The following is a 27,896-nucleotide window of genomic DNA, read 5'->3' on the forward strand; positions in this document are numbered from 1 at the left end:
TTTGTAGGAACCACGGGGATGTGACGGCGGCGGGCTGTGCGGAGCTGGCGCTCTTCCAAGGTGCAGAGCATATTCTGTTGGGAATCAAATTTTATGGGTCTTAAACATCATTGTGATCAGCTTATGTGAACAATGAGTCTCCCTCTCCCCTTTCAAACACCGCACACTGCTTTTCATGTTTGCAAAAATAAGAACCTTATGCGATTTCAATAATTCCATTAACTAGGTTATAAGAGACCGTTTAACGACACTGCCAGGGCGATAATGAACTAATAGACAAAATTGGTTCGACGAAGAGAAGCTGTAGCCTTCTGCAGGTAAAGATGACAAACGGCGAAGAAAAACACATTTTGGTTGGAGCCGTATCTCAAGATGAAATGAGCCGAAACCCTGAAACTATTGAAACGCAGGGCACAGTCTTGTGTTAGCAGGGAAAATAAATAAATAAAAAAGAGCCCAGACAGAGCCCACCCGGGCTTTCATGATCCCTGGTCTGGAAATCCAACCTGTCAACCAGTAGGAGGACATTTACTGGCGACTCCCACTGAGCCATGTTGCAGGTAAACCATACATTCCACTGACAGTTTGATTCCGACTCAATTCCACCTTGTTCCTTGTAGATGTTGATTATAGCAGAGCAGCGGGGGAGGTGTTTTGCAGATTGCAATTTAAAGAACCCAACCGTGCACCACCTCGAATATTGAATATGATTTTAAGCAAAGGACCCTTGGTTACATTTGAAATCACCCACCCCAAGCCAATGTATAATTGAAAAATATATGAAGGTTTAAGGATAAAATGCTTATCCTTGAAAGTGGGAATAAAATGGTCAAATGAAGCTATACAATGGAGCGAAACACATTGCAGGCTATTTTTGGCCGATTCCTTTCAATTCAGCAAAGATTGGATTGGTCTTTGTTGCACTTCCTGTTATTGGAAAGAAGTGAAAGCTAAAGAGAGAAAAGGCTTTGAAAGTAAATTGCTCGTGCCGATGACTGATCCTTTGATATCCACTAAATTAATTATGCATGAAAAGCCTTAAAAGTTTTGCACGTCCATAAACGATCTACAAAGAATCCCAGCAGCTTTAAAAGAAGGACTCTGCAAAGATGTGAGCGGCGCTGGCATTCGTCAAAACGCTTCTCATGTGTCACACAGAGAGTTCGCACGGAGCGCTCTGCTACTGACTGGCAAGCCGAGTATCGGCGTCGGGTTTGCAGCAGTTTCATTACAACTCTTGCAAGATAAGTCAGACCCTGCACACAACCGGGGGGGGCTTTGCCCGGGCGAAGGAAACTCCACCTGCTCTTGAGCGGCCTGATAGCACTCGCAAGAGGGTTGAAGGTTTCTGTGCAATACTGCAGCTTCCTAGCAGAATTTCAAACGTGAGCACATACACAGCAGATCGAGAGGCAAACATCAGGGTCTATTTCCCCCCCACCCCCTCACACACACACACACACACAAACTAGTTGTGTTTCATTTAGATGCACAGTCAGGGGTGGACTTAATACTTCTCTATAATGTGTTCCTTCTTGTCTTTTATTAGTAGTGGTACATGTGTACCCTATGAAGGGGAAATTGGCAGTTAAATTATCATTGAAACACTAATGTCTCAGACACTCCAGCTGCCGGGATCACTGAGACGAAGACAAACCAACACGTGAAGCTGCTGATTCTCAAAAGGAAATAGTCAATGAAGGTCTATTTCTCTCAGGTTTGTTTTGACGCAGTTTCAACTGATGAGTTGGGCCACCCCGAAGGAAATCAAAGTAAATCTTTTAATAAACTGAGGTTTTCTCTGCGTCCAAATGTGCCAGTGTGAATGGAGAAAGTCAATGGAGAAAATTCCCAGGTAACCTTCTTTATCTATCAACTATTATTCCAATCCCCATTCACAAATGAACCTTCCCTAAATACACTTGGCATCAATAGTCGTTTTGTACATTCTCAAATTCATCAGGATGGTGCACATCGGTATCGATCTGCCAAACTTAATAGAGAAATACCTGGAGAGAAAAATCACATTCTGATGGAAGCTGTGGAGAGAACAAAAAAAGATATACTCCCCCTCCCCCCCAGACTGCTGAACTCAGCATGAACTCCACAGAACAAATCAAATCACACAAGCGAATGATAGAAATTGACTTTTAGAATACAGCCTCTATTTTTCTATTAAGGGTTAGATATGAAATCTAGTAAATCCAAATTACTTGTTATAAGAAAGATGCAGACAGATGGCCGTTTGTTAATCAGCTGCACAAACCAGATGAAAACCTGTAATTTTCTCCTTTTTGTCGTTTTTCTAAATTTGGGTTCAATGCGTTCAGTGTGTTTTTTGCCAATTAACCTGCCCTTTCACTTCCTGTCTTCTAATCAATCAAACCGGAGCTTTGTTTTGAAAGGTCACGTTAGTTCCTCTTGCAGTAAACTACATTCGTTTGATGCAATTGCAATACTGTGCACAGATGACGACCTCAAGTAGATGTTGGCAAACTCAAACTCAATCGGTGAAATATTCAGCACGGCTACATATCACGCTTGTATTTAAAGATACCGCGTGCAAGTTGATAGATCTCACCCCAAATCCCTGAGCACTAAATGTCTGGCTTGCATTATAAAACGTGTTTTACTAAGGGAGCAAATGCATTACACGGGTTTTGCCACATGGGGCCTTCTATTATGTGGAAGGGGACACACCAGAGGAGCCCAAGGAGCAAAAAAAAGAGCAACTAAATGGAATTGCTTTTATAAATCAGTGTCACATTATAGATTCAGTGTACGGACTGGAAAGCCCCTCTACAGTACACAAGCAGAGACGTTAGGAATCTTTTGGGGATCCGCTTGAAACATTCCCTCTTGTTGGATACAACATCCAAACTGTGCTTCTTCAGTCCATACTATCCCAGCTTAACATATTAAGAGGAGTTCTCTTGGAGTGTGTTGCCTCACAGCCACATAAAGCTTGAGTGGGGCAAGGTAGATGGATCCTCACAAGAACTGTGACATAGATCATAGATCAAAACTCTTATGAGTAGCTGTTCATTTTAATGCTGATGCTTAAAAATACTGGTTTCATGATAGGAGTCATGATAATACTGGTGAGAGCCCCGGCCTTATATTGAAAGCTTTTAAAAAGGCATAGAGGAGACGCCATGTAAAAGGAAATGGCAACATTAGCTACAATGCATTTGACAACCAGCATATTCAGCTCCGATTTCAGTTATCAGAATCAGCCATTAGGTTTCACATGAAATATACAAATGCATAAGTAGACCCCCAACTTGTTTGATGCACAACACAACAGAGCGCAAATCTCATGTTTATGTATAAAGGAAGGACAAACACTTTATCAGGATATATACATATTTATGGTAAATCACCAAAGCGAATGCATCTTAGCTGACTCATTTTAAAACAACACACAACGTTGGCTCAATAAACAAAGAGGGGCAAAAGCAAAACCAAGAGCTACTGAATTTGCTATACACCCATTAGCCAAACATTATCTTTGATCTCCTTTCCCAATTAATAAAACAGGGGCAAATGTATTAACAATTGTGCACGTTGTTGCTTTGCATAAATCAGAAAAAGAGAGTCAAGGAAAACCGAGCGTGTGCATTCATCAGGGACATTTACATAAACTTCTTTGTTCGTCCCGTCAAAGACGAGCACAACGCGCCTCTCAGCGATGCTAATGATCAAATGATTATCTTGAGATCAGAGCTGTCGACCACTGCCACAAGGAAGGGGAACACGCGCCGGTGGTGGAACAAAGCATTCCAAAGTTTCCGCAAAGAAGAGCAACCAGCCAGGCGACCACAATACACTCAACCTTTCAAAAAGACGTCACTTAGGTCCATCACCATTAAGCTAAATGAGCAGGAGTCTTCACTCTCTGCCTGACAGATCAGCTTGGAGCTTTCCCCATTCAGTGAGGTGAAGCCCTCATACAGAAGATTGTATGCTATTCTATAACACTCCGTTTTGTACGCAGACTACAAACAAACCAGCATTTAGGGTTTTTAGACTACAATAAGATATGTCACTAGAATGACTGTTATCGCCCCAGGGCCAGATGTAACCAAGAAGGTTTTAATGTTTTGGAATTTTCTGGATTATTCCTTAATTGATCTAAAATCAAATGTTACCAAAAGGAACATAGACATTTCCAGTTTGACTGCTTGGACACAGAAGTTAACAGAATCTCGAATTAAGTGCAACACTTCCAAAAGCTTTGCCATCGGGGAGTCGACAATTCAAATCGAGCAATCTGTTTTTTTTCTTCTGCAGCAACTTTACCACAGGTAGTTGCTGAGTGAGTCCTGTTTGCATTCCCATGAGATAGTGGTAAATTCCCACTATCTCATGTCATCCTGTCCATTAGCTTGCCCTGTCTGCAGGGTATATACTGACCCAGTCCCAGGCGGAGATGAGTCAGCACACACACAAAAAAAAAAAAAAAATCAATTATTGGTATTGAACAGCCAAATATGACTGAAAGCATCCGTAAACAGTAAGGAGGCGTCACCGACCTGAATGAAATTGATGAGTAATTCACCCTTCAAAGATTTAAGACCAAGTTAACAACTATGAGAAATAATAATACTAAAACCAATAATGTCAATTAGACAAAAAGCAGGTTTAGGCAATTTTGCTAGGAGGACTGGCCAGCCAGAGAATGCACACCACGGATGGGACAGATTCATTTTGAAAGACGGCCTCCTGTAGGTCTATTATAGGAGGTCAAATGATAGCAAACAGGCCATTTGATGAACTGCACAGGCCCCATCGTGGATCTCAGCTGCGACGGTCTCTTTACAGCACCCGCAATACATCAGCTGGATAGGATTGTTTATGGTACTCCCAAGGAAACTCACAAAATCTCATGCAGCAGGACGACTCCCACCTCCATCTCAGCTCTCCACACCATGTAATAACTCCCAGGCCCCCCCCCCCCCGGACGACCTTTGCCCCCCTCTTCATTGCTTGTCCTGCAGTGCTAAGCTCGGCCCCTTGACATTAGACGGAGCTGCGGCGCGGTGTGTACATGCTCTGTGCCACAGGGAACAGAGTGCTCCGGTACTAGCAGGTTTTTTTTTCCACTTTACCACTGTTGCCTTTAATCTCCCATCTCTAAGCGAGCATGGGTTTGCTGTAACTCCTACTTAGAAAGATACAGCAGGACAGAGAGGGGAGACTGAGAGAGCGAGGAAAAGGCCAGTTGATGTGCGAGAGCTTTACAAGATGCTCACAAAACTAAGAATAGGATGCTGTGGGAAATCAGCAGCATGACAATTTTTGTGCGATACCAATGGACAGAGGCGATAAATGACGTGGGGACATTTGAATGGGTTCGACCCCTGCGTTAAAGTGCCTGAATGTTTTCAAAAAGGTGGACTCCTAATGAGGTGTTTACCGAGTCAGCCATGTTGCTAAACGCATCGATTTCCAGCCAGCCCCGCGTCACTTAAAAGGAGCAAAGAAAATTATCTGGTGTGACAAAGCGTAGCAGCGTAGTAACCGCTCCCCAGAATTTCTAAGTGTGATGCTCAAAACATGCATTGCAAACACTGACTTGCCATTTGCAAAGAAAAACCACGTTGAAGTGCAAGCGCCGAAGCCCTAAAGTTAAACACTTAATTCCTCGAATGTAATCACAAAACCTTTTTTTCCCAACATACACGCACACAACCAACAATAAAACGTCAGCAAATCCAATGCACATCACCCAAAGCAGGTGTAGGTGGAGAAAAGAACAGGAGAAAATGAAATATGGAGGTGGCGAGGGAGGGAAGGGAAGAAGCTCGGTTTGTTTCCTCTGCTCATCCATTCTCCATGCGACACATGTAGTAATAAATCAAACCTGAGCGGACAGGCCACACTGGGAAGGGGACTCGCTGTCCTTTCCCCCCCCTTCCCTAACCTCTGACGTCTGTTCAACAAGACTAGGTCAAAACCTGCTGTATGGCTGAATGATCAGTGTGTGCAAATTGAGGACACGTGAGGAGCTGTGATATTAGATGTCACTTTACAAAAGGGTGAATCAGTCAAAGCCGAAATTGTTGAAATGTTTTGTGCGGGATGAGGAAAGATGAAAAAATTCTCCTTCATTTGAAAAAAATGAAGGAGCGGTGTAACCTAATCTCTGCTAGGTACACTAGCCAATCCTAGGGTAGGAGATTCTTTAAGTATGATCATTGATTAAACAAAAGTATAGTGCCTTAATTCCCAACACTATTTAGCTTAATGTGCGTAAACATGAATTGGTCCGCTCATAATGTCATTGTGCTGTTTTCATTTACATGTTTTTGTGTTTCAATCGTTACACAAAAGAAGGCGTATGAAATACAACCCGAGCCATTTGCAGGCTGCTGCTCTGCGCTGCTAAAACACTTGTTGTATAATCACAACATTGTCTAAAACATATCAGCATACACAGTACATAAGATAAAGACAGTCACTTTATTTACATGTAAAATGATTCCTCACAGAGAAAGTTAGAACCTAAGTCATGACCATGTCAGCTGTGCCACAGAGAGGTGTCCCTGTGGAGGGAAAGCCGAACCTCACGCCAACTTATATCTGGCGACTCTCTTCCACAGAAAATTATTTAAATGTATCCAAAACCTAGCTTTATTGGTCCCTCTGTTATTTTTGGAAAAATTGCGTCAGGTCTTTCAACATCCCCATGATGAGGTTATAACAGTTGGCACCGACTCTTTTTGAAAGATCAACAGCCAGTGGGGAAACTCCACCACTCAGCCGGCCAAGCATTGATCAGTCAGGCACAAGGAATTTGCCAAACAATTTTTTTTACTTCATTCCCGAGTCAGTCAGCAGCAGACACTCGCATTAACACGGCCGCACCCACTGTCGCACTCCAGCCAAATGCGATCGGACATCTGACAGTATCGTCAAATGAGACACGAGACTATATGCTCATTATGGTCTGGACGACAGTCTGCTAATAAAGCAGTGCCCCGGTATTTTCAAATCTATGTGGTGTGATTTCCCCTCCGTTCAGAAAATGAGGGCTGAACGTAGTTATCCAAAAAGGAGCGAGACATCGATCTCTGTGAAAGGACCTGAAGCCTGGTTTGTAACTCTACAGGTCGGTCGAGCGTTAAACACCGACTGATGACTCACCGGTGGTACGCGTCAAAGCAAAGCAGAGAGCAAATACAGAAAGAAATGGGAATGTGTTAATCTGCTGCTGGGGAAAAAAAAGCCAATTGAATTATTCTGTGCATGAAAAGGTCACAAATATCCTTCACTAAATAAAGGGGGGGGGGGGGGGGGGGGGGACAAGCAGGTTCCTTCAGTGTAATGAGACTCTGGCAGCTTTGGGCCAATTTAGCTTTGTATACGTTTTTTTACTTATGCAACTATTGCGGGGAGCAGCTGATGTGTTGTTTAAGCCATTTATCTTTTTCTGTCACCGTGAAGCCATTTTTAGACATGAACTCTGGAATACGTTTGCCTTTTCACATATGAGGAGAGCAGCAGGAGATTCTCTGGGTCAGACACATTCAAAACAACAGGAAAATATCAAAACATCACGGCGAGGGTCGACCTCAGGAGTTGTACACTACGCTGCAGAAAGCAGGTTTTTCTCGACAGCATTGTGACGTTATATCGTTTATATTGTTTCTTTTTAGTCGTTTCCCTGCTGTATTCTCACATGGGCTCACTGGGACATTTTACTGGGGGACTGGCAGGTTCAAGAAAATGTTTGGAGCAACTGACTTGGTCTTCTAGTTCACAGACCCTTCGTAGCCCCTTTTGGTTAAATCTCAGAAATGTCTGGACTTCTGTGCATGTCTTAAAAACAGCTACTTTCTGAAAGGTTCCGAAAATTGACATTCAAATAACAGAACAGGATAATGTTGGGTGCCTGCCTTGATACGACATGGTCTACACACCACACAGCCACTAGACACTGTTTAGTGAATTAAAAAGATCAAAATTTTAAATTAAACAAATAGAAAATGACTACACAACATCTGTGTATGTTTAGAAGAGGCTTGAGATTCCTGCAGCATCTGAATTCTAATAGGGAAAGAGAAAAACGATAGGGAGGAATATTGATGCAGCAAATGAAAGTCTGATGATACAAATTCACTGTGTGTGTAATTCAGCTTGTTCATTTGGTTCTACTAAATCAACAACACAACGTGTGTATTTATGAGGCCGGGTGCCACATTTCATTTGACAAGAAGAACTCTGCAACTAATTCTCCCCCCCCCCCCCCCCCCCCTCTCAAGAAACAAAAAGCTTTGAGGATGACCTAATGGATTGTGATGTTGAATACCGAACACAACAAAAGCAAAAGGTGACATCAAAAGTCCAGAGTCTGAAACCGCCAATCAGAAATCTCCCATCACATCACAGGACGAGTAAACAGCCGAACCCCAACCGAACCAGCTGCCATTACAACATATCATAATACATGTCAGAGTTTTCACATCACCATTTGCTTCTGGTGCATGGTTGTCATGACACAAATCCAGCAATATCAACATGCCATGATTTGAAAATGACAAAAATAAAGACAAGACTGCAAAGAGGACAGAAGGAAGCATATGACAGGAAACATAAGGAAGGAAAGGCACAGAGTTGTTTTGGTTCCTAGTAGAAACTCATATTTAAAATCACTAATTTCCCTTTCGTAATGGAAAGCCTATGAGTCACTACTATACCCTTATACTCGAGGGATTATTAATATTTACAATATGGTCAGTTGCACGAACCAGCGTGACTGCAATTCTCTCAAGGACTGACTGAATACAGCATTTGTGGCCAAGCACATTTTCCATTACGCTGCCTTCAATGTCAAACTTGTCTTTGATTCAGCTGAAATGTGTTAAAAAGCCTTTTTTTTCAAAAGCCAATGTAAGTGTAACGAGTTCCGGGGTCACCTCGGTTAATGTTGTTTCATCATGTAATTTCAAAACGATTTGGTATCTCAACCTGTTTTTTCCAAGAGAATGAAAGAGCACACATCATGCTTCTGATGTTTATTGCACACGTGGAACAATTAAAGCCCCTTTTGCCTCATCCTCCCTCCGCAGCGGGCAGTCGCGCACTGGAAGGGTGAAGCAGCAAATTTGCTAGCTGGCTGACTGGGAGGACAGAGAGGCCTTTCTCACCAGTCAACGGCTGTCCTTAATGAGAATAGAAAGTGATTTACTAGCTTAATGCTCCGGCCCCTCCGCCTGTCTGCCTGTCCGCCTTCGCCTCAACGCAGCCAGTCGAGTTGGCACTATCCATACAGGGGATGGAATTAAGACCAGGGAATGCAGGGAAAGAAGGAGGAAGAAGAAAATTGAAGTAATGGGGCATGATCGCGGATTTTCTCCACTCCCTCACGTCACTAACCTCCAACAAGTCTTCTAAACAGGTATTCTATCACACTGAGCCAACAGAGTAAAACACCCGAACCGACTGGGGGGGACTGGAAAACACACGGCACTTTTGCTATCACGCATGGCTTAATGCATTCAACAAATCAAAACGTGTGCCCCAAACCGTCTGCACCGGTGCACAGTCGGAGAAACAGTTGCCTGGCTCACACATCAAAGGGGGCACATCGCTCCATGTAAGCAAGCTCCCTTCATGCATAGTCTGCTCCTCTTACAAATATCCCCTTTCTGGCTGTTGTGAAGGCGGAGTGATGCTATTCCCTGGATCGTTTTTTTACAAGCGGCTTTCTCAGAGAAACTTCAAATGACCTGTCAGATCCAAGTGTTGTGCCGTTATGATTCACTCGGGCACGTGTGACTAAACACGCACACAAGGAAGGAACAAGGAAGGAAAAGAAACAGGGGGATGGATTGTTTTACTCAATAGCTGCCGCGGCCGAGTGTTGACAGCGTTGGCAAACTCCGGACGAGTATTTCATCCGGTGAAAGTTATAATACCACCAGCGAGGCATCAATACAGTGAGAATAAATTGCCAATTTCATGCCCATCTTTGCAGGGGCCAAATTGCATTCCTTGATTGGAGCACCGGTCTTACTGTGTGCATGAAATTTTAAGCTATAATCACATTAAACCACAAAATAGGAAAAAGCAGAGAGGAGGGTAAGTGAGGAGAGGGAGAGAGAGAGAGAGAGAGAGAGAGAGAGAGAGAGAGAGAGAGAGAGAGAGAGAGAGAGAGAGAGAGAGAGAGAGAGAGAGAGAGTGGGGGTGAAATGTCAATTAAACACGAGTGCTGCCTAGTTCAGAGCAGCAGTGTTTCCAATAGAGACTACTGCAAATAGATCCTTGAAATGACATGTTGGGTTGTTGGTGTCATGCAGGCTGGACGTTAGAGTTTCAATGGAAGCGAGGGACAGGTGATCGCACCCGCACCGAGGCGCATGGAGGCAGGGTTCGGGGAATGGAACGCGTCCAGCCCGTGTGGAGTGCGCCTGGTTCCCCTCTGCGCACAAACGTGCAGCTCAGTGGACCGGCTCTCAACATGGAGGGGGAGGCACGGGGCCACCGCAGTTCTTACCCAGTGTGAAGTAGGGGAGAGCTGTGTTGTCAAGATCATCCATTACGGAGATTCGCCCAGGTAGGTCCGTCCTAACGAATAACAGGAGCCGGGACTCCCCCCCTCCTCCCGATGCGCCCGCACCTCCTCCTCCAGTTCCAACTCCGCCGCCCGCGGCACCACCTGCTCCGGCGGCGCCCCCTCCTCCGGCCACGCTCCCCGAGGCTCCGCCGGTGAAGCTGAACTCGTTCTCCCGGAGCACGGGCAGGGTCGACACGGTGACGGTCTTCACCTCACACGGCGCCTCCGCGTCGCTCTCCTTCGTCGCCCTCTCGTCGTCGGGCGCCGCGCCGCCTCTGGTCCCCAGGACGGACGCGGCGGCCGCTAGTAAGAGCACCGCGGGGAGAAGGGCGCCGAGGTGCGGCTGCACTGTCCTCGCCATCCCGCTCCGTGTGTGTGGTTCCCTCGCTTTGAGCGGGGCTCATACAGCGTCCGTTCACTTAGAGTTGAGTCGCTGCGAAGGAGTCGCGTCCGTCCAGGAGGCGGCAGCACAGGTGTAGTGAGGATGACATCTCTCGGCTCCGCGCGCACATCCATCCGTGTTCACACCGCGGGACGACACTCGATCAGCACGTGCTTCCCTTTTAAACACGGATGTGAGGTGGAGTCAGCGTGTTGGGTCGTTATCTCCCCCTCTAGTGTGGCTGCGAGCACGTGTTCCTCCTTAAATGTGTTTGTGGTGTGACAATATAAATCACAGCTTTTGGACATTTTATCATTCCGATAATTGTGTAAAGAAATAAAACATTTGCCTTCATTTAAGTTGATGAAAACTACTAGAACGGTGCACACCTTCACCAGTCCCTGAATAAACCCCATATATATATATATATATATATATGGGGTATATATATATATATATATATATATATATATATATAACAACAAACAGAAAAGTACAAATGTAGTATCCTGACAATCATCAATCATAGAAAAGCTCTTAGATCAGTTTTTTGTTGTTTATATCGAGATCCACTACATTCATACGTTTTCTAGAAGTTTATGAACATCTCTCAATCCTAATGGGTTGTTCCCTGGTTGTCGCCCACCCCTGCACCTAGTTTGGTGATTTTTTTACATAATCCTGCTCACAAAACAAACACGAAGAAGTTGACCCACAATATGTAGCAGTATTTTTGCCAGACAGATAATAATTCCATAAATAATCAATGTTTATATTGTTCTCAACTTCACCTCCTGCTCCGTTGTGTTTCTCTCCCAGAGCTCTCGATCACATCACATATTGAGTAGAGTACGACGTGTTAAGGTATCTCACAACACTATAACTGAAAGTCATGCATTTAATATGCACTTGAGTAAAGTATTGAAAGTACAAAAGAACTCAGAGCAAAATAACTACTTATGGTGCACCGGCTTGTTGAGATGTTGAAACATTAATGCATCTTTTGCTTTAATGCAGCTGGTGAAGGTGGGGCTAATGTAGGCTACTCCTGGGTCGTTTATTCATCATAATGTATTTGTTGGTCAGACATTGCATCAATAATCTAAATATGTAAAGTAAGTTAAGCTATAAAGCAAATGTATTGAGTTATAAAGTGCATTATTTGCATCTGAAAGAGTGGAGTTGAAGTAGCTTAACAAGAAAGTAGCTCAAAACTGCACTTAAGCTCAGTACCTGAGTAAATGCACTCTCTTATTGTACACCACTGCACGTGGTCCTGTCAGCGGACAGAGAGTCCCTGTTGTGATGGAATAGTATGTTTTCATATTTCCATTCTTTTCTGTGCACTTGGTGATTGCCCTCGAATTTAATAAATGAGACCCCAGGTCGTCGCCTTGTGATGAATTCAGGGAGTTTCAATCATCCATAGACCTTCTGTTAAAATAGATCGTTTCCAGCTTTGGTAACAAAAAAGTTAAATTTTGTTCCACTTCCACCTGAAGTGCAGTTTCGCCTGAGAGAGCCCAGTTAAGTAAAAAGAACACTCAGTTCACTCTGAAATATATATCACGTCGGATGACTGATCCCGGAAATGAAAGTGAGCAAATATTACTGGGAAAATCCAGGTGTGTTGAAAATAAATAAAAATACTGTTAAAATACAAACCTCGCAGAAAAAATTGAATTAGAAATGATAGGTTACACAGATAAGGTTTTAGATAAAGGAACATTTATTATAGGTAGCTCATTACATTGGGGTCTGCATGATTTATTCTTCCAAAAAAATCTGTAGTAATTGACAAGTTACTACAGGTGGCGGCTGTGGCTGAGGGGTATATTGGTCGTTCGAACCCGAAGGTCGGCAGTTTGATCCCCATCTGCTTGCCGAAGTGTCCTTGTGCAAGAGGCTGAACCCCGAATGGCCCCCCATAGAATAACAAAGTGCTGCTAATAGATGCACAGTATGAATTAACCATTACCTTGGTCCAAGCCCTCAGAGTTAAGCTTTTTGAGATAATGTACTGAATTCAATCACATCAGTCAATGGAACTACAACAGTTGAAAACATACTGTCCTTAGTCCTTCAGTGACCCTGTACTACATAAAGTTCACATGTATCCACTTATTTTATATACTACTGAATTGTTTTTACATATTCAATTTCCATGTAACTTTGTTGTTGTTTTCTATCATGTAGAGTTAATTGGAATAAATCAATAACTTGAGAGTGATTTGATTGAGTAGAATCAAACATATACAAAAAAAAGTGTTTAATGTATATATGTTTGTATCTATAAGTTTGCCTATTTATCAAATCACTCAAGTCGGATGATTTATTCATTGACTCTAAAACTGTATTTAAAATTGCCACCACAGAAATTACTGTAACCTTTTTTATTCACTAGCAGAAAAAAAATATCCTCATGAAAATACGTCATTCAAGCACACAGTCTAGAATAGAGCTGTCAATTAAAATCTGATAAAGAGCAGGCAAAAGTATCGATCAGATATTTAATAATTTAATATTGTCTTTCCAAGATCTTCCTGAAGCCGTATCACGACACACCACTTTGATTTTTCCTCCTCCAGTGGGAGCAGCGACGTCATTTCCCTTTGTGTATAGACTTGTGGGACAGCAGTGTCAACACAAAGAGAAGAAATGACACAATTTTGTACACTTTTTTGTGAATAGTTACTTTTTTCTATAATTTACTCGCTGTAAACATACCACTAACTCAAATCATACATAGAATTAAAATGGAAAAGGGACCAGGTGCCAGCTTCTCTCTCTCTGCCTCTCTCCATGGTGCTGAAATTTTAAACCACACACATTCTCACCGTGTGTTTTCTCTCTCCATGGTGCTGAAACACGCAGTCACGGATCTGTCCCGGTCCTTGCACTTACAGTCCTGAGTGCTTGTAGGTGGACGTCCACAGGCCACCTTATAGGCAGGCACATGTGACTTACTTCAAAAAAGGTCTGTGCAGTTGTACTTTTCCAGGATACAAGTGAACCGTGTCCCTTCCGTGTATTTTGTGGATACTTGTGCGGTCCTTGACCTAAATCTACTGTCCGGGTGACTGAATGTGCCTTTTCCTCCCACGCCATTTTGAAAACATACAGCAGTTCTATAAGTTCTACAAATGACCACATCTAGCAGTAGGAGTCGCAGTAGTTACCAAGTACGAAAACCCCCCCAAAATGCACTCACTAAAATGTCAACGCTTTTCTTTCTGAGATTTAAACTGGCACATGCAGAAAGGCCCACACTACATCACATGTATGAGATGCAGCCCAGTCATAAATTATCCAGCATAGGTTTTACGGAGTCATGCATACATAACACTTTGAGGAAAATCATTCTGTGGTGAGGGGCAGTGACTTTGGGTCATCTTATCCAGCTATGTATTTTCATTGGACACTAATACAATGTCATGCATGCTCATTTCAACAGCCAATCCGTCAGTAAGACACACCCCCTCTTGGGCATGGGCTGTCTCTTTACGCAACCCACAACTGACGAGGACTTACCCTAAAACTGATGTGAAGCAGTCGTCAGAGCTATTGGATTTTGTATCCCATAATTCAAGAATATTTCTCCTGAGATAATGAGATAATGTCCTTTGAAATGTTTTTGTATAAACAAAAAACAATCCATTGTTTTTTTCTCCCAATGCACAGGAATAAAGGTAAACTATATCGGCAAGACCACAATAATAACAACTTGAGTGAATTTCTAGGAGCGAAAACATGAAAGCGAAACGCTATTCATAACAAATAAAGCTTCTTCAAACACACAGCACCTCGTAACTAGTATTGGACGTCCCCTTTATTTGAGAAGTTAGACGGCATTATTTCCCCTCCTACTCTCATTATATGTGCAGTACATCCCATAATCCACAGACTTAATAAATCAGAGTCAACAAAAGTGGCCACAGAGCACTTTCCGCCCGGTGACAGCTGATCCAGCAGTGCAACCATCATAAGTCACTCTGCGTCTGATGACTCCGAGACGAGCCTCCTCTGTCCCACTAGCTTCCTGTCTCTTCCTCTGGAATCTCCTCGGCCCATTTCAACAGAGACCGTCAGAGGAACACGGAGGAGATTAAAGGCGGAATGTGGGATAAGCAAATACTGCAATGAAGACAAACAAGTTAAAGCCTGTGTGTATTTGCTTGCTAACCCAGGCTCGCTCGCTCTCCCTCTCCATGGTGCTGACACATTCAAACGCAGTGTGTCTGTTTTTCCTGTTTAAACCGACCCCTTGTTCCAAAAACACACAATGTTCAGGGCAAATTCAATTCTGCATTTTCATGTTTCATTGTTTCTTCTCCGAAATCCAGCATTTAGAACATCACCTAGGGCAATTTTTGCGCAACACACCACTGTAATTATTATATTTGTTTGTGTGTGTGTGTGTGTGTGTGTGTGTGTGTGTGTATACAGACTCACAGCAACACTTTAGTATCCATGTGGTTTTCTCTAGCCACTCCACAGCATTTCCATCATAGGGCGTCTGTCAGTGAATGCACTAAAATTCAATGACGCATTGATTTCCATTTTCAACCTTTAGTATCTTAATTGCCTCCTTATATAAAAAGACACAATGAAGTTTCATCCGTTTAACATGATTTTAAAAACTTTATTGGCAGAGATGAAGTGACTGGACCCCTTTAAATAGCATCCTGTTTGAATATTTGATATTTTTCTATTCCTTTAAAAATAAAGGCAAAATTATAACTCAAAACTTTATCTTACTTCCTGCTCTAAGCTGGCTTGCCCGCAGTCGCACTCAATTTAACATTTTGTGTATTTCTACCTTGTTTTCTAATAGTTAAAAGTAAAATATGTATAAATATTCATATTTATATAACAATCGTGCTAATGACATCTAATGTAAACAGTTAGAAGTTACCAGGTGTCCTTAAATGTCGCCTCGGTGACTCCAGTACCTCATCAGTACTTTGAACATCTAACGTCAAAGGGAACTCACACATGCAGCCCCCCCCCCCACAGTGATTCACATTTGGCCGATTTCTCCCTTTTCCCTGTCTGTGTTAATTTGACATTTTAGTCATTCTGTCATAATGATTTCCTGATGGAACAGTTGGCTACAAAGATTAGCCTAAAGGGCAAATCTGACAAGCTTTTCTGTCCTGCTCGTGGAAGTGCTGACACCGCGGTGAGATCCGAGTGGAGGCCCACGGAGCACATGCCATAGTTTTGCAGACGTGACCTCTTTCGCCGATGGATTTTCATTGAACACCGTCCGTCTTTAATGGAAGCAAGCGGTAACAAGGCATCTGAAGGGATTGATTGATGTTGTTTTGCCCGACGAGGTGGTGGAGAGCGGCGCGTTAGCGACTAAAACAAGGGGATGGGAAGGAAAACTGAATTGTTAATAGCTGATGGAGAGCTTTTAAACAGTCTGTGGTTGGTAATATGAGATTTATTGTTCAGGAAATTGCTTCGACCTGAATGCCGTAGCAGCTGCCGACTCTCGAAATTGAATCTGATAGACAACAGGCTAACGTCCACTGCACCTAGACAGAGATGGTTAAACAGATTTCAGAGGCATAATGAGTGAAGGACCTGACCTTTTCCCTCCCTGCTTCCTTCAGCAAGATCGGTGTAATGTTGTTTCATGTCAGCAAATGATTAAAAAATATGTCATTTCCTTTTTCTGTCAAATTAAGCATTAATACAGAAGTTAGGAATGTGACCCTCAAATGAGCCCGAAACTAAAAGTAATATCGCTGAGGTCTAAATCTCCAGACAAGATTGAGAGAGAAAATGAATATTGCTTTCGGCTCCTTCATCCATTATGAAAAAATATATAATTCAATGAGCTTTAAATCTATGAGTGAACCTGTGCACAGGCCAGCCGTAGAGGACCGTGTAAATAGATCATTCTGTGTGAATGTGCATAACTAAGCAGGTGTGAGACAGACTCCCATGTGTTTGATGCAAGATCACCCACGACAATCTTTTAACCAAAGTCTTCTATAGATCAGGGTTAGAAGGCTCCATAGGACTGACCTCCCAGGGGTCCTGCAGGAAGACTATAACTGCTGTGAGTGTTGAATATATTTATTGTAGAAAGTGAATGAGCACATGATGAAATGTCATATTTCAATCCACTGCGACTGAAGGCAACCTTTGATTTTCACACAGCTAAAGAAGTCAGTGATTTATCAGTGAAAACTTTGGGGTTTTGATGCAGATCTGATTTCACACAGCTGACGGATCCGTGAGGCTGCAAATAGGGGCACACCTCGGTGCTAAATGTCAGCATGCTAACATTAACCCACTCACCTTCTTAGGAACCATCTACTGTATAAATAAATCATTTTGGAGTGGCCCCGGATCAGCGGGGATATCCAGGAATTTCGTTGAGCACTTACGTTTATTTCTTGGTAAATAATTCATGGACCTTGATGATAAAAATCCAGAATGTTTCAGTTTGGGTCTGGGGAATTTAAATGTGGTTTATGAGGGGACCATGGGGCAGAGGTGGAAGTAAAAGCTCTCTTAGTTTTTGAATGTATTCGTTCATTAAGCAAAGTAGTGCTGGGTGAAAACCATCCTCTATCTGTCTAATTGTTATTAAGGCGTTCAGTCAAAGAGCATAACCATTAACCTCATGGTGGTAAAGCGAATGTCGGATAATCACCAACATAAGCAGGGTACATCTTCCAGGCTTCCTAAGACTGTCTTTATATGTCATGTTATATATGTCATGGAATGATAACTAGATGTCATTTGACTTGACATCTAACATGTGTCAAGGCAATGACATGTAGTCCGCCGGGACCAGAGAGGTGTTGTCAGGAAATCATGGAACTCATGAAGCCATAAACATACAGTACATTTATGATGTAGATGGTTTGTATAGACACAGTGACGAGAGATGTGCTGTGCTTGTGTTATCTTTCGTTAATTGATTAGTTTAAGTTATCAGGAGACTGCCCCAGTTCTGCAGGTGTAAACAAAGGGCTCCTCAGAAACTGGGTTACACCTGGAGGACAAACACACACACACACGCGCGCACACAAACACACACATACTATCTTGCGTTTTACAGTGGATGCTGAGCACACACTCCAGGCCTATCCGTACAGCAGACTACTGATAAGTCCCTTTTACTGCAAAGCACTGGAAATTCCTATCAGTCCCTCTAATTTGTCAAATGATGTTCCACATGTGGGAGTCGGACCATGACAAGTTTCATCATTCTTCAAAAGTGCCTCCATCAGCACTGATACGTTTTTACGGCAGATAAGTATGTTGGAATGTAATTATGAGTGTTTCAGTCTAATCTTGCTGACTGCTTGTCTCGGGTGAACATCTGCGGTGTAGTCAGGTGAGTGTTTTGTCACTGCAGCGTCGGCAGTTTGTTCATCAGACAGCATTTGTTTTTTTCTTGCTCTCGTCCTCCTCGGAGAATTTCTGCTATAAAAAAACAGAAAGAAGTGAGACAGAGACAGTAGAGGGGGTACAGGGTTTCCGTGATGGACTGCTCATAGCAAACGGTTAGCGCCAGGGTTTCAGACTCCGAGCGGAAGCAGGGGTTGGGTTTGTGTTGTGTCAGAGTTTCCTGTCTGGGTGTCGTCCCTCCGCTCTCCGGCTGACCTGCTCTCACTTTGCACTTGTAACAATTTACATTATCTTTGAATTTCTTTCATTTCCAGGCAAATTGGTATCATACAATGAATCGTACAATGCAACGAGTGGAACCCGAAATCGAATAGAAAAACAGGAATAGATTTTGGAAATCGGTGGCGATACCCAGGCCTTAAGAAATCACCAATACATATGTGAAAAGGCGGAGTGAAAGATTCTGGGTGCCTCTAAATCATGAGCTGGTGCACCTGAATGAAAAAGTTAGGCTCAGGCCCAGGTTTGTCTAATGTGATGACAAGGACCCAGGAACTCCTTTGGGTTTATTACATGAACATTAAGTGTGATCAGTCGAGCACATTTCTCTCGACAGTTTTCTTATGAAACCACATTTAAATCCACAAGATCCAGACTTTTATTTGGATCTGCACCAAATTACACACGCTCATAAATATCAATCCCCTGTCCATTTTTGACTAATGAACAACACGGGAGAAGGGGGCATTTCCTCTCAGTTCATCTCTCAGTACCTGGTTCGGCTCCAGTGCTGGCGCGGCGACACGTGGTGGGCGGGCGTGCAGACTGTTCCCAGTGCAGCCAAGTTCCCTGAAACGCCCTCTCAGACGGGCCCATGGCTGAATGATGGACACTCGGCTCCGGCTGACATCCCCGCGATCAGCATGCCGACCGCGTGCTCCCTCATGACTAACAGCATCTGTGGCACTGTGACGCTTCGACAAAGTTTGACTTGGCCTTTTACTGCGACCGGCTCAACGTGCAGCTGTGCAGTAATCCGGCTGTGTAATCAGCATCTGGACGTGCCACACCTGTCGGCTTGGGGGGGGATTATTTTGGCAAAGGAGATGCGCTCGGTGACACGGATTCAAACAAATGCGTGAGCAACGTTTGGGAGAAATAAGCCTTTCATGTGTTCTGCCAAAAAAAGTTTTATTTCAATTTGAAAGCAAAAACAAAAGAGTTGTGTTCACGTTTTTGTTCTGTGTGTGTTAATAATCCCCGAAATCTAATGCGTTCAGCTATAAAAGGTGAAAGCAGCGTTGGCTTGTTGTGGTGTTTTTTTGTTGCAGCATCAGCAGACAGCACTTGGATGCTGCATTTTATCGAGCCGGGCATTTGCATACTGTCAACAGCCTCCTTAGACGCTGTTGACACTTTTTCGAACCCACGGCTGAAAACGTTTTTTTTTTCTGCAGAGACGGCAGGAGACGGGCCCCGGCCTGCCTGCTCCGGTGTTTTACGCCTGCCGCAGTGGAGCCGCGGAGCTGATTCATGCCCCGGCTCCGACCACAGCCCTGGACCGTTGTCATTCAGGGCCACGTCCCCCCCCCCACCCCCATCGACAGGCCGGTGGCTCCCTGACAGACTCCGACTGGGAGAAAAATCTACCTCTGGATGACCCCGCCCCCCCCCGCCCCCGCGCCCCCCGCTGCTCATATCCTCCTCCATCATCCCAATTGAAAGCTGCCAGGTCAGCTGTCACCCCCGCTTACTGTCCACATCCTGGCCCACCGACTCACCCAGCCGAACGTCCCGCCGGTGACGGACGGAGTACGGTGGGATCGTCAGGCAAGGTCAAGGCGCGAGGGCCTCACTCTCATTACACTGGCCTTACTCCCAGCCGTTACTTATAGCCCCCCACCCCCCAATCCATCTGTCACAAGCTTTAAGAGCAGAGCGATATATTCCTCCCCCCCCCCCCCCCCGGGCTTTTTTTTATTACAACACTTAAGCTGTTGCACTTGGACTGTAGATGGCAGAGAGTTGTTCTGGGAGTTTAAGGAGAATTCAAATCTCAGCCTGGTCTGAACACAGCTTGGTTGCATTCTCTGAATAATAGTGCAATAATAATAATAATAATAATTACTGCAAAACAAAAAAAGGTTTGCGGGGCAGTGGAAATTAAAGTCTGAATCGGAACATTGCTGCTAAAGTAAAAATAAATCAACACTGTGTCAAAACTAATTTGAATGTTGCCAGGAGTAATTCCTACATTATTATCGCCCCCCTTTTTTTTTACGAGGCACCTCGTGGTTTCATGTCCTCTGGTCATAAAACTCCTGCCTGTTACTGTGCTAATGCAATATGTTGTTTTTGTGAAATTGAGCAGCACAAACAAACCAGACGTACGAAAGAGGACAAGCCGGGGAATGTCTGCTCATTTCTGACAGCGCTGATTCAACCATTCATTTTGCCTGAACCCATCCAACACAAAATAACTATTATTATAACTATTTTCAAACCCTCATTATTGTATTTTGCTTTGATGAATGTCTGGTTTGCTTCCTTGAAGAGTGCAGCTCGGTGTTACAGTGTGTCTTCACAGGAAGGCGAAGCCAGACTCTAAACTAGAACAAAGAACAGAGGAGCTAAGAGATCAATTCCTGCTTCACTGGACTCCTGTGGTTCGTTAAATCCTCAGTTGGGTTTCCGGACTGAAAAGCAGCAACAGCTCTGACATTCCCTGGAAATAAAGTCATCTTCCCCCAAGTACATATTTATGAGTTTTTATATTATCGTACTAATAATTGTATATAAATGTGTTAAATGCCTGTGAACAGTGCAGGGAAGCAAGGGATTGTGCTCTATAGTCTCACATGTAAAAAGATGTATCTGTTATTTTGCTATGACGCTGCTGTGGCACCTGTTTTTTTGCTACTGTTTTTTATTGTCTTGTAAAACGATGCGAGCTGGGCACATTTTAGTCCATGACCCTTTCATATAAAAATAAATGACCTTATTAGTTATTTGACCCATAACTCAGTGATACAAGCAGAGCCTTGCTCTTAAATGTAGACCAGGGCTGGGGAACGTCCGGCAATTAATAAATAAGAAGAAAACAAATACAAAACAACAAAACAACGATTCCTTTTTTTCCAGCGATAGTAGAAAAGAACCCTGAAAACCTTAAGATGGCCCTTGACATAAGGAAGGTTTCCCACCCCCGACATAGACACTCCAAGTACTACACTACGAGTTCTATTAAATATATTTGAACTGTTTTTTACTATTACAAAACATACATGAAATCTTCCCTTTCCCCCGGATCAGGTTTTAACCTCTGGATTTACTCCTTGTCGGGCTGGTTCTCACTTATGATGACCTGTTTGGTGACCTTGTCTCATAACCGGATTTTAACCTTAGGTTGTTATTCATGTGTTTATTTATGATACTTTTTAAGAAAACTATTATTAGGCGATGATTTGTTTTAAATAGACCTCATCATGACGAGGATGATGTGATCAAGTGCACACACAAATGTATTGATAACTGCATCATGAGGAGATAACCCGTGGAAGCGCAAATGTCAGAAGAATAGACATTTTGTTCGTGGAATACTGGAATATCTCATGACTGCTTCCTCCTATCAGATCGGCAGGTTAACCTCTCTTGTACAAATGATTTAAATGATTATCCAGCTACAGACGCAAGTCCTCACTTCTACTTCTACGACAATTTAATACACATCCCACTGATTTACCATCCATCTTATGCAGCCGGCACTCTCGACCCAATACAGAAACAAAGCGTTGTGCAGGATTTGAAGCGAGGGGCGTGGAGGGGGAGGACCCGAGTCTCTAATGTTGCAGCAGAGATTATTAGAGGCCCACACTGTATCTCTATCATCTGGCCACGGCGCTCGCTGCTATCTCCTCCGATGCCCCCGGCTCATCAGCAAGACCCCAGACCTAATTTGCAGTTCCCCACATGACCCTCCCACACGCTGACGGCTGTTGAATCCATGCCTTCCAACTAATTAGACGGACACAGAATACAATAAGAGCAGCTGATAATTAATGCTGTAACTAAATATGGGCCTCAAAGTTGGGGGGGGGGGGGGGGGGGGCGTCCCTATTTCTCTCATAGTAAAGACACATTTTTAATAAGAAACTTGTTTGTAGTTATTTGGAATCATTTCCAAAGACTCAAAGCCATTTTCAGGATCACTCAAACACATAATTGTGCATATTTTAAGATGTCGGAACCCTTTCACTCCCACCTCTAATGTATCATGTTTTGTTTTTTTTGTGATGATCGTATTTCAATTTGAGCACAATTATTTCCTGTTGGATGTTTTTTCGTTTGGAGTCATTAGTTGGAGTTTGGCCAGAGGCTAGATGTTCATCTCTCCCCCTCGTGGGTTGATTTGACGGACAGAATGAACGTCTGCATCACAAATGCGCGCCCCGATACTTGCCATGCAAAAACAGCCAAGGCTGCTACGAACCTGTTTAACAGTCGAGAACAGACCCCTATCACCAGACCATCCATTTGGTTTTAATAAACAAAAAATCTGATTTGTATAAATGAATAAGGTTCCCCGGTAAGCAGCAAAGCGCTAGTGCGATTAGAAATTACAGTTAATTATACACAGTGCGTATTGGAAGTGTTTGAATAATAACAACAATTTCAATATTTTATTGAAGTCTCGTAGACGCTTTAGACAAAAAAAGAAGGAACATTATGCAAAATCTGCTCCACTTTAATGGTTTGCTGATTTTGGATTCAGCCTCGCTTTGCATACACTCACCAATGAATCCCATTTGATGAAGGTGCTGGTGTTTGCAGTGGATTTAAGCAGAGTGTAAACCAGTGGTTTGTGCCGGGAGGCTAGACTGTGACAACACCACCGAGTGCGATAAGGACTTCCGTTACTATTAACACATGTGAGTGCTGTTTCCTTAACTGCCTGACTCCTTGACACATTGACAAATATTTCTCCAGCAACGTGATCATTTCAGGCAATAGGGAATAAAGAAAATGATTTATTCGATGTAAGGTTGAAAAATGATGCGTAGCAGGTAAAAGGGATCACAACTACAATGTAATTACATATATACATATGTTGTCTATTTTGTACATTTATTGGTTGGAACTTGTGTTTTGTCGTTTTTCATTGTGGGACAGCAGACGACACAAGGTAAACGATGTATCGTGAAACTGTTCTAATTTCATCCATTTAGGTTTTGTTCACGTACAAAGTTCAATCAGACGGTAACTTTGAAAGACTTTTTTTTTTTTGTATTTGTATTTCCCCTGACGAGCAGCCAATGATGTTTTAATTCAATCTGTAAACATGTGGTCTAGAGAGGTGGGGGCGGCACAACACATCTCTGGACACCTGACTCCCGCCCGTTCAGGACATCTACCACCAAGGACCACAGACGGTACAAAAGCTGACTTCAGAACAGTTTTAATCATCAGGTCATCAGGTTTATAAGGTCATCATCAATTCACGTCCAACAATCCTCTGCATCCGTTCACCTGCCTGTTTGAAATTTACATATTCCTATATTGTTTGCCCTTGGCTTTTACACTTGCATCCCTGAATGCTATTGTATCCTCAAATGAATATCGTTTTATAATATTGTTTTTGTCTTTTTTTACTAGGCATTTTTATGTTGTTTTACTTAAATCCTTTAATTGGACTGTTGACCCTTGCGCAAAAGACACAGAGAGGAGACAGGTCTGAGCAATAAACAAACCTGCATCTGCGTTGTTGTGAAGAGAGCTACACCCTCGCGTGTAATGCTCCTGTCTAGTGCACACAAACAAACAAAAGCTTCAAAGCTAAAATGTAGGTGCCGTGCAAAAAAAATGATCTAGACCCTGAGGATCTTTATCGAACATGCAACGCGTGAGACCACGTCAGGCTCTGGTCAGGCGGCGGTGAATAGCAGGCGGTGAATAAGCTGAGGAGCTGCAGGCGTGTGGCGGGGATTGGCCAGCGGCTTGAAAAAACATAGCTGTGTGGATTATCTCCAGCTAAGTCACACATATTAAATCAAACATTTGATGTGCTGCTGGCCACAGTTGTTCAGCATTAGCTCCGAGTAGCACCCGCGCATTTAAATGAACTGAAATGAGCGGAACACAAACACACGTGATAAAGAGAACTTCCTAAAGATCAAACGTTCAGATGGCAGGGACCTGTGTAAACTCAAATTTGGCAGGAAACGGGATAAAACACACTGGAGCATCACCATCAAACTTCCCCGTGGATCACATAGATGAAGAAAAGTTTATTTTTTTGTAACACAAGCCTTGTGAACTTTTATGTTTAAATATGCCAACGAGCAATCAAAATGTAAATATGCAGCAATATGCATCCAGATGAGAAATAAAAGTAAGAGCTTTTCGCAAACATAATTTTGGATATTTATTTTGATCACTCCATAAATCAAAAAAGTACTTCCAACATCCATAGAAGAGAAAATCTATTTCCAAAATGTTTGCAGGAATAAAATGTTATGTGAATCAATAACTTTGACTGATCGTGTACAGACACACCTCCCAGTTGGAAACATTTGGAATACAGAAAAATAAGAAAACTGATAAGAAGTTTGGTGTTTGCAAGTGCAACTGAAGCGAAGAGTTCTGGCTCAGACAGCGAGGAGAAAGATAACTCATCTTTAGAACACAGCCTTTTCTTCTGGGGTTGAGAGTTAACATTTTACAGAGGCAAAATAGCCTGGAATATCAAAATTGACCAGCGCCCGAAAAAAACTAAACAGCTTTTTGCCTGTAACGCATCGCCTTTGGTTAATGGAAAGAGGCAGTGGGAGAGAACACTGGCACAGGCAGTCAACATTTATCCTCAGCACTTCGCATTTTCAAATTTAATTTCTCTTTCCATTTTATATTCCGTGCAAATGCCAAACGTCATCAGCTAGGCCTGAATTACAATAAATTGCACTAGCATCTTTGGGCTTAACCCTTTCTGAGCTGGCTTTCTACCCGGCAGGTTTTTAAAGGTGAGGCAAACAGGAAAGGTTGGGCTCAATGTCACGAGTAAACAACAACAAAAGATAAATTTAAGGTTTTGTAATTACTGAAAAGGATTACAAAAGGATTTTGCGATGTATTGTGAACAGTAGTTTATTCTCATAACACGCAGTTTCCCTATTGGTTACTTGAAGATGACTGTTGTTAACAGGCTGAGATGCAAAACTGAATCACAATTTCAAACAATAAAGAAAATGTCTGGTTTATAAATCAGATTAGGGAGAAAAAAGGGAAATGAATAAAATGCATCAAAAGCATATAAAAAAAAAAAAACCTGAACGGAAAAAAGTACTGAGAAATAAATTCACACAAACAGGCATCAAGGCTCGACTTACTGGTGATAAACACAGATTTTCTCCAAAATGTTTCTCAGAGAAAATCAATTCATAAAAACATGCAGAGCTTTTACTGACTTTTGACGCTTCAAACCATCCTGGTGGAGTTTGAAGCTGAGGGGTTTTATTCTGAAGGTCTGTGCACCAGCAGCAGCTGCTACCTACAATGATGGCAATCAACGAGAAGAAAGCGCCGGCCCCATGCAATCATGCTGCAGTATATATATATCCACGCCACTATAATTGCAATCTGCTGAGTAGGTGCATGTGCATTGTGTCCACCCCAGTGATACCTGCTGCCACCGACCGGGTTGTGTTTGTCTTGCTAAAGATGCAAAGGTGTTAATATGCCACCGCTGTTGTAATAAGTGGGTACACAAGGTCAGTGATCAGCAACAACAATATGTGTGTGACTGCAAAGTGGATAAGTGTGGTTCCAGCATGCATATCATTGCTGGGTCAATGACACACGAATTGGGTTTTCCCGTGTGCGGCCAACAGGGGGCAATGTTGCTCTGCCATTGAATCGATCCCCTCACAGTGAGGGCTGCAGTGGTGGAAGAATCTTCAGGGCATGTACAGTGGGGAGGCTGACAAAAGAAGAAAAATATAGCAAAAACAAATGAATAAAACCACCAGAGGAGATAAGTCCTGGTCGGAGCCAAATGACTTCAGGCAGCTTCATTTGAAGCGCTAAATCGGATTTCATGCCGAAATTGTTCAATAATTAGGGAATACCATGAGGCTATCGCACATGTCAGACAGGATATCTCAGCGCCAGCTATCAGGCCCAGGTACAGGGGGGCAGAAAAACACCATGCGAGTCATCTGAGGCCGCCCTCTCTTCTTGTCCCCCCCCCCGTGTAGAAACTGCAACCAGAACAAATTTGTTTGCTGGAGGATGGCAACATGGTTCTTTCTGCTCTCCGTGCACATAGGTATGTGATTGTGCGTGACATGTGTGCGGCGCTGCAGGAATACAACAACAATAAGATGAGAGGGGTCATAGACCTGAATTTTTCCTCTTTGCCGAACATGCTTACATGTCTTTCCCCAACACGTCGGAGACATCACATTCACCTTCCGCAGCGCTCGGGCCATCGCAGAACACAGCACATCATCTTGTTTGACTCATCTGTCTTCTCTCATCACATACATATCACCCCCCCCCCCCCACACACACCCCCCGGAAAATAAACAGGAAGTGGTGATTAGAACAACGCGGAGGGGCGGGCGAGATGCTGGAGGTAAAAGATTCAGACAGGGACGCTCTGCTAACTCTGCGCTGGCGAAAACAATAGCAGCCCCCGTTATCTTTATGAAAGTTGAGAAGCCATGAATAAAACATGCGGTCATGCTTTTTTCATAGCCTCCACAATGCCTCGTACATGGCCTGAATAGCTAACAATCAAACGAGTCAAAGGAAAGGTTCAGCGGGGAGTGACTCGCTTTTTGAAGTCGTGTCTCCCCGGCCAATTGCCAAATTTCTTTGAGAAGAAATAAGGGAACATTGGACCATATCACGCTTGTCCTCCGGTGGAATGTCTCTGTGTTTATCTATTTATTTGACGCGAAGTGGACGCACGAGTGGGGAGTTTGCACGGAGCGATTTGCACATCAATGCTCCCTCCGAGTGGATACAGAACAATTCACTGTTCGTCTTTGAAAAGCCCACTGCACGTCCCGGTGATTGAAATGACTTTGTGTCCCTAAGTGCCGCGATTGACGTTGCCATAATGTAAGCGATACAGGTTTTTCCGTTGTACTGCGGGTAGTGTTTTAACGTCGAACACTGCTTTGTGTGTTTTCCTGTGGTGGCACGCACCTGCTTCGAAAGTCAGTGGGGGTTATTAAGGCGGGCCGAGGCGCGTTCGACATTGTGTGCAGAATTCCTGGAGGGCAGGGATTTATAGAAAGGGCCATGATGGTAGAAATGTCCGGACTCCTGTAGAGTGAGGGTCACCAAAAACCCATCAGTGACCCATATCATGCGGCTGGATTTCATGGACAATTCACAACTGGAGTGGAACAAAGCAGCGACTGGGCTTCTTTCTTTTCTTTTTTTTTTTTTTACCGGCTTGGGAAAAAGCTTAACAGGTGACAGAAATCTCATATCTCCAACTCACAGATGAATTAACACAGGAGTCTAACAGGGCAAAACACGAGGTCTCAATCGGGAATGACATCCGGTGAA

The 27,896-nt window shown here is 43.4% G+C and overlaps 1 protein-coding gene across 1 annotated transcript in view; it reads right to left on the reverse strand.

The window, feature by feature from the left end:
• The window catches only part of LOC133974919 (astrotactin-2-like), a 249,798-nt gene extending 238,726 nt beyond the window's left edge, over nucleotides 1-11,072 (reverse strand). Inside the window, exon 1 of the mRNA XM_062412735.1 lies at nucleotides 10,502-11,072. Within this exon, the coding sequence (XP_062268719.1) occupies nucleotides 10,502-10,922 (421 nt within the window). The 5' untranslated portion in view covers nucleotides 10,923-11,072. The remainder of the gene's footprint in view (nucleotides 1-10,501) is intronic.
• Between the last annotated feature and the right edge of the window lie 16,824 nt (nucleotides 11,073-27,896).

Source organism: Platichthys flesus, chromosome 19, assembly GCF_949316205.1.
Source record: "Platichthys flesus chromosome 19, fPlaFle2.1, whole genome shotgun sequence".
Classification (NCBI taxonomy): Eukaryota; Metazoa; Chordata; class Actinopteri; order Pleuronectiformes; family Pleuronectidae; genus Platichthys; species Platichthys flesus.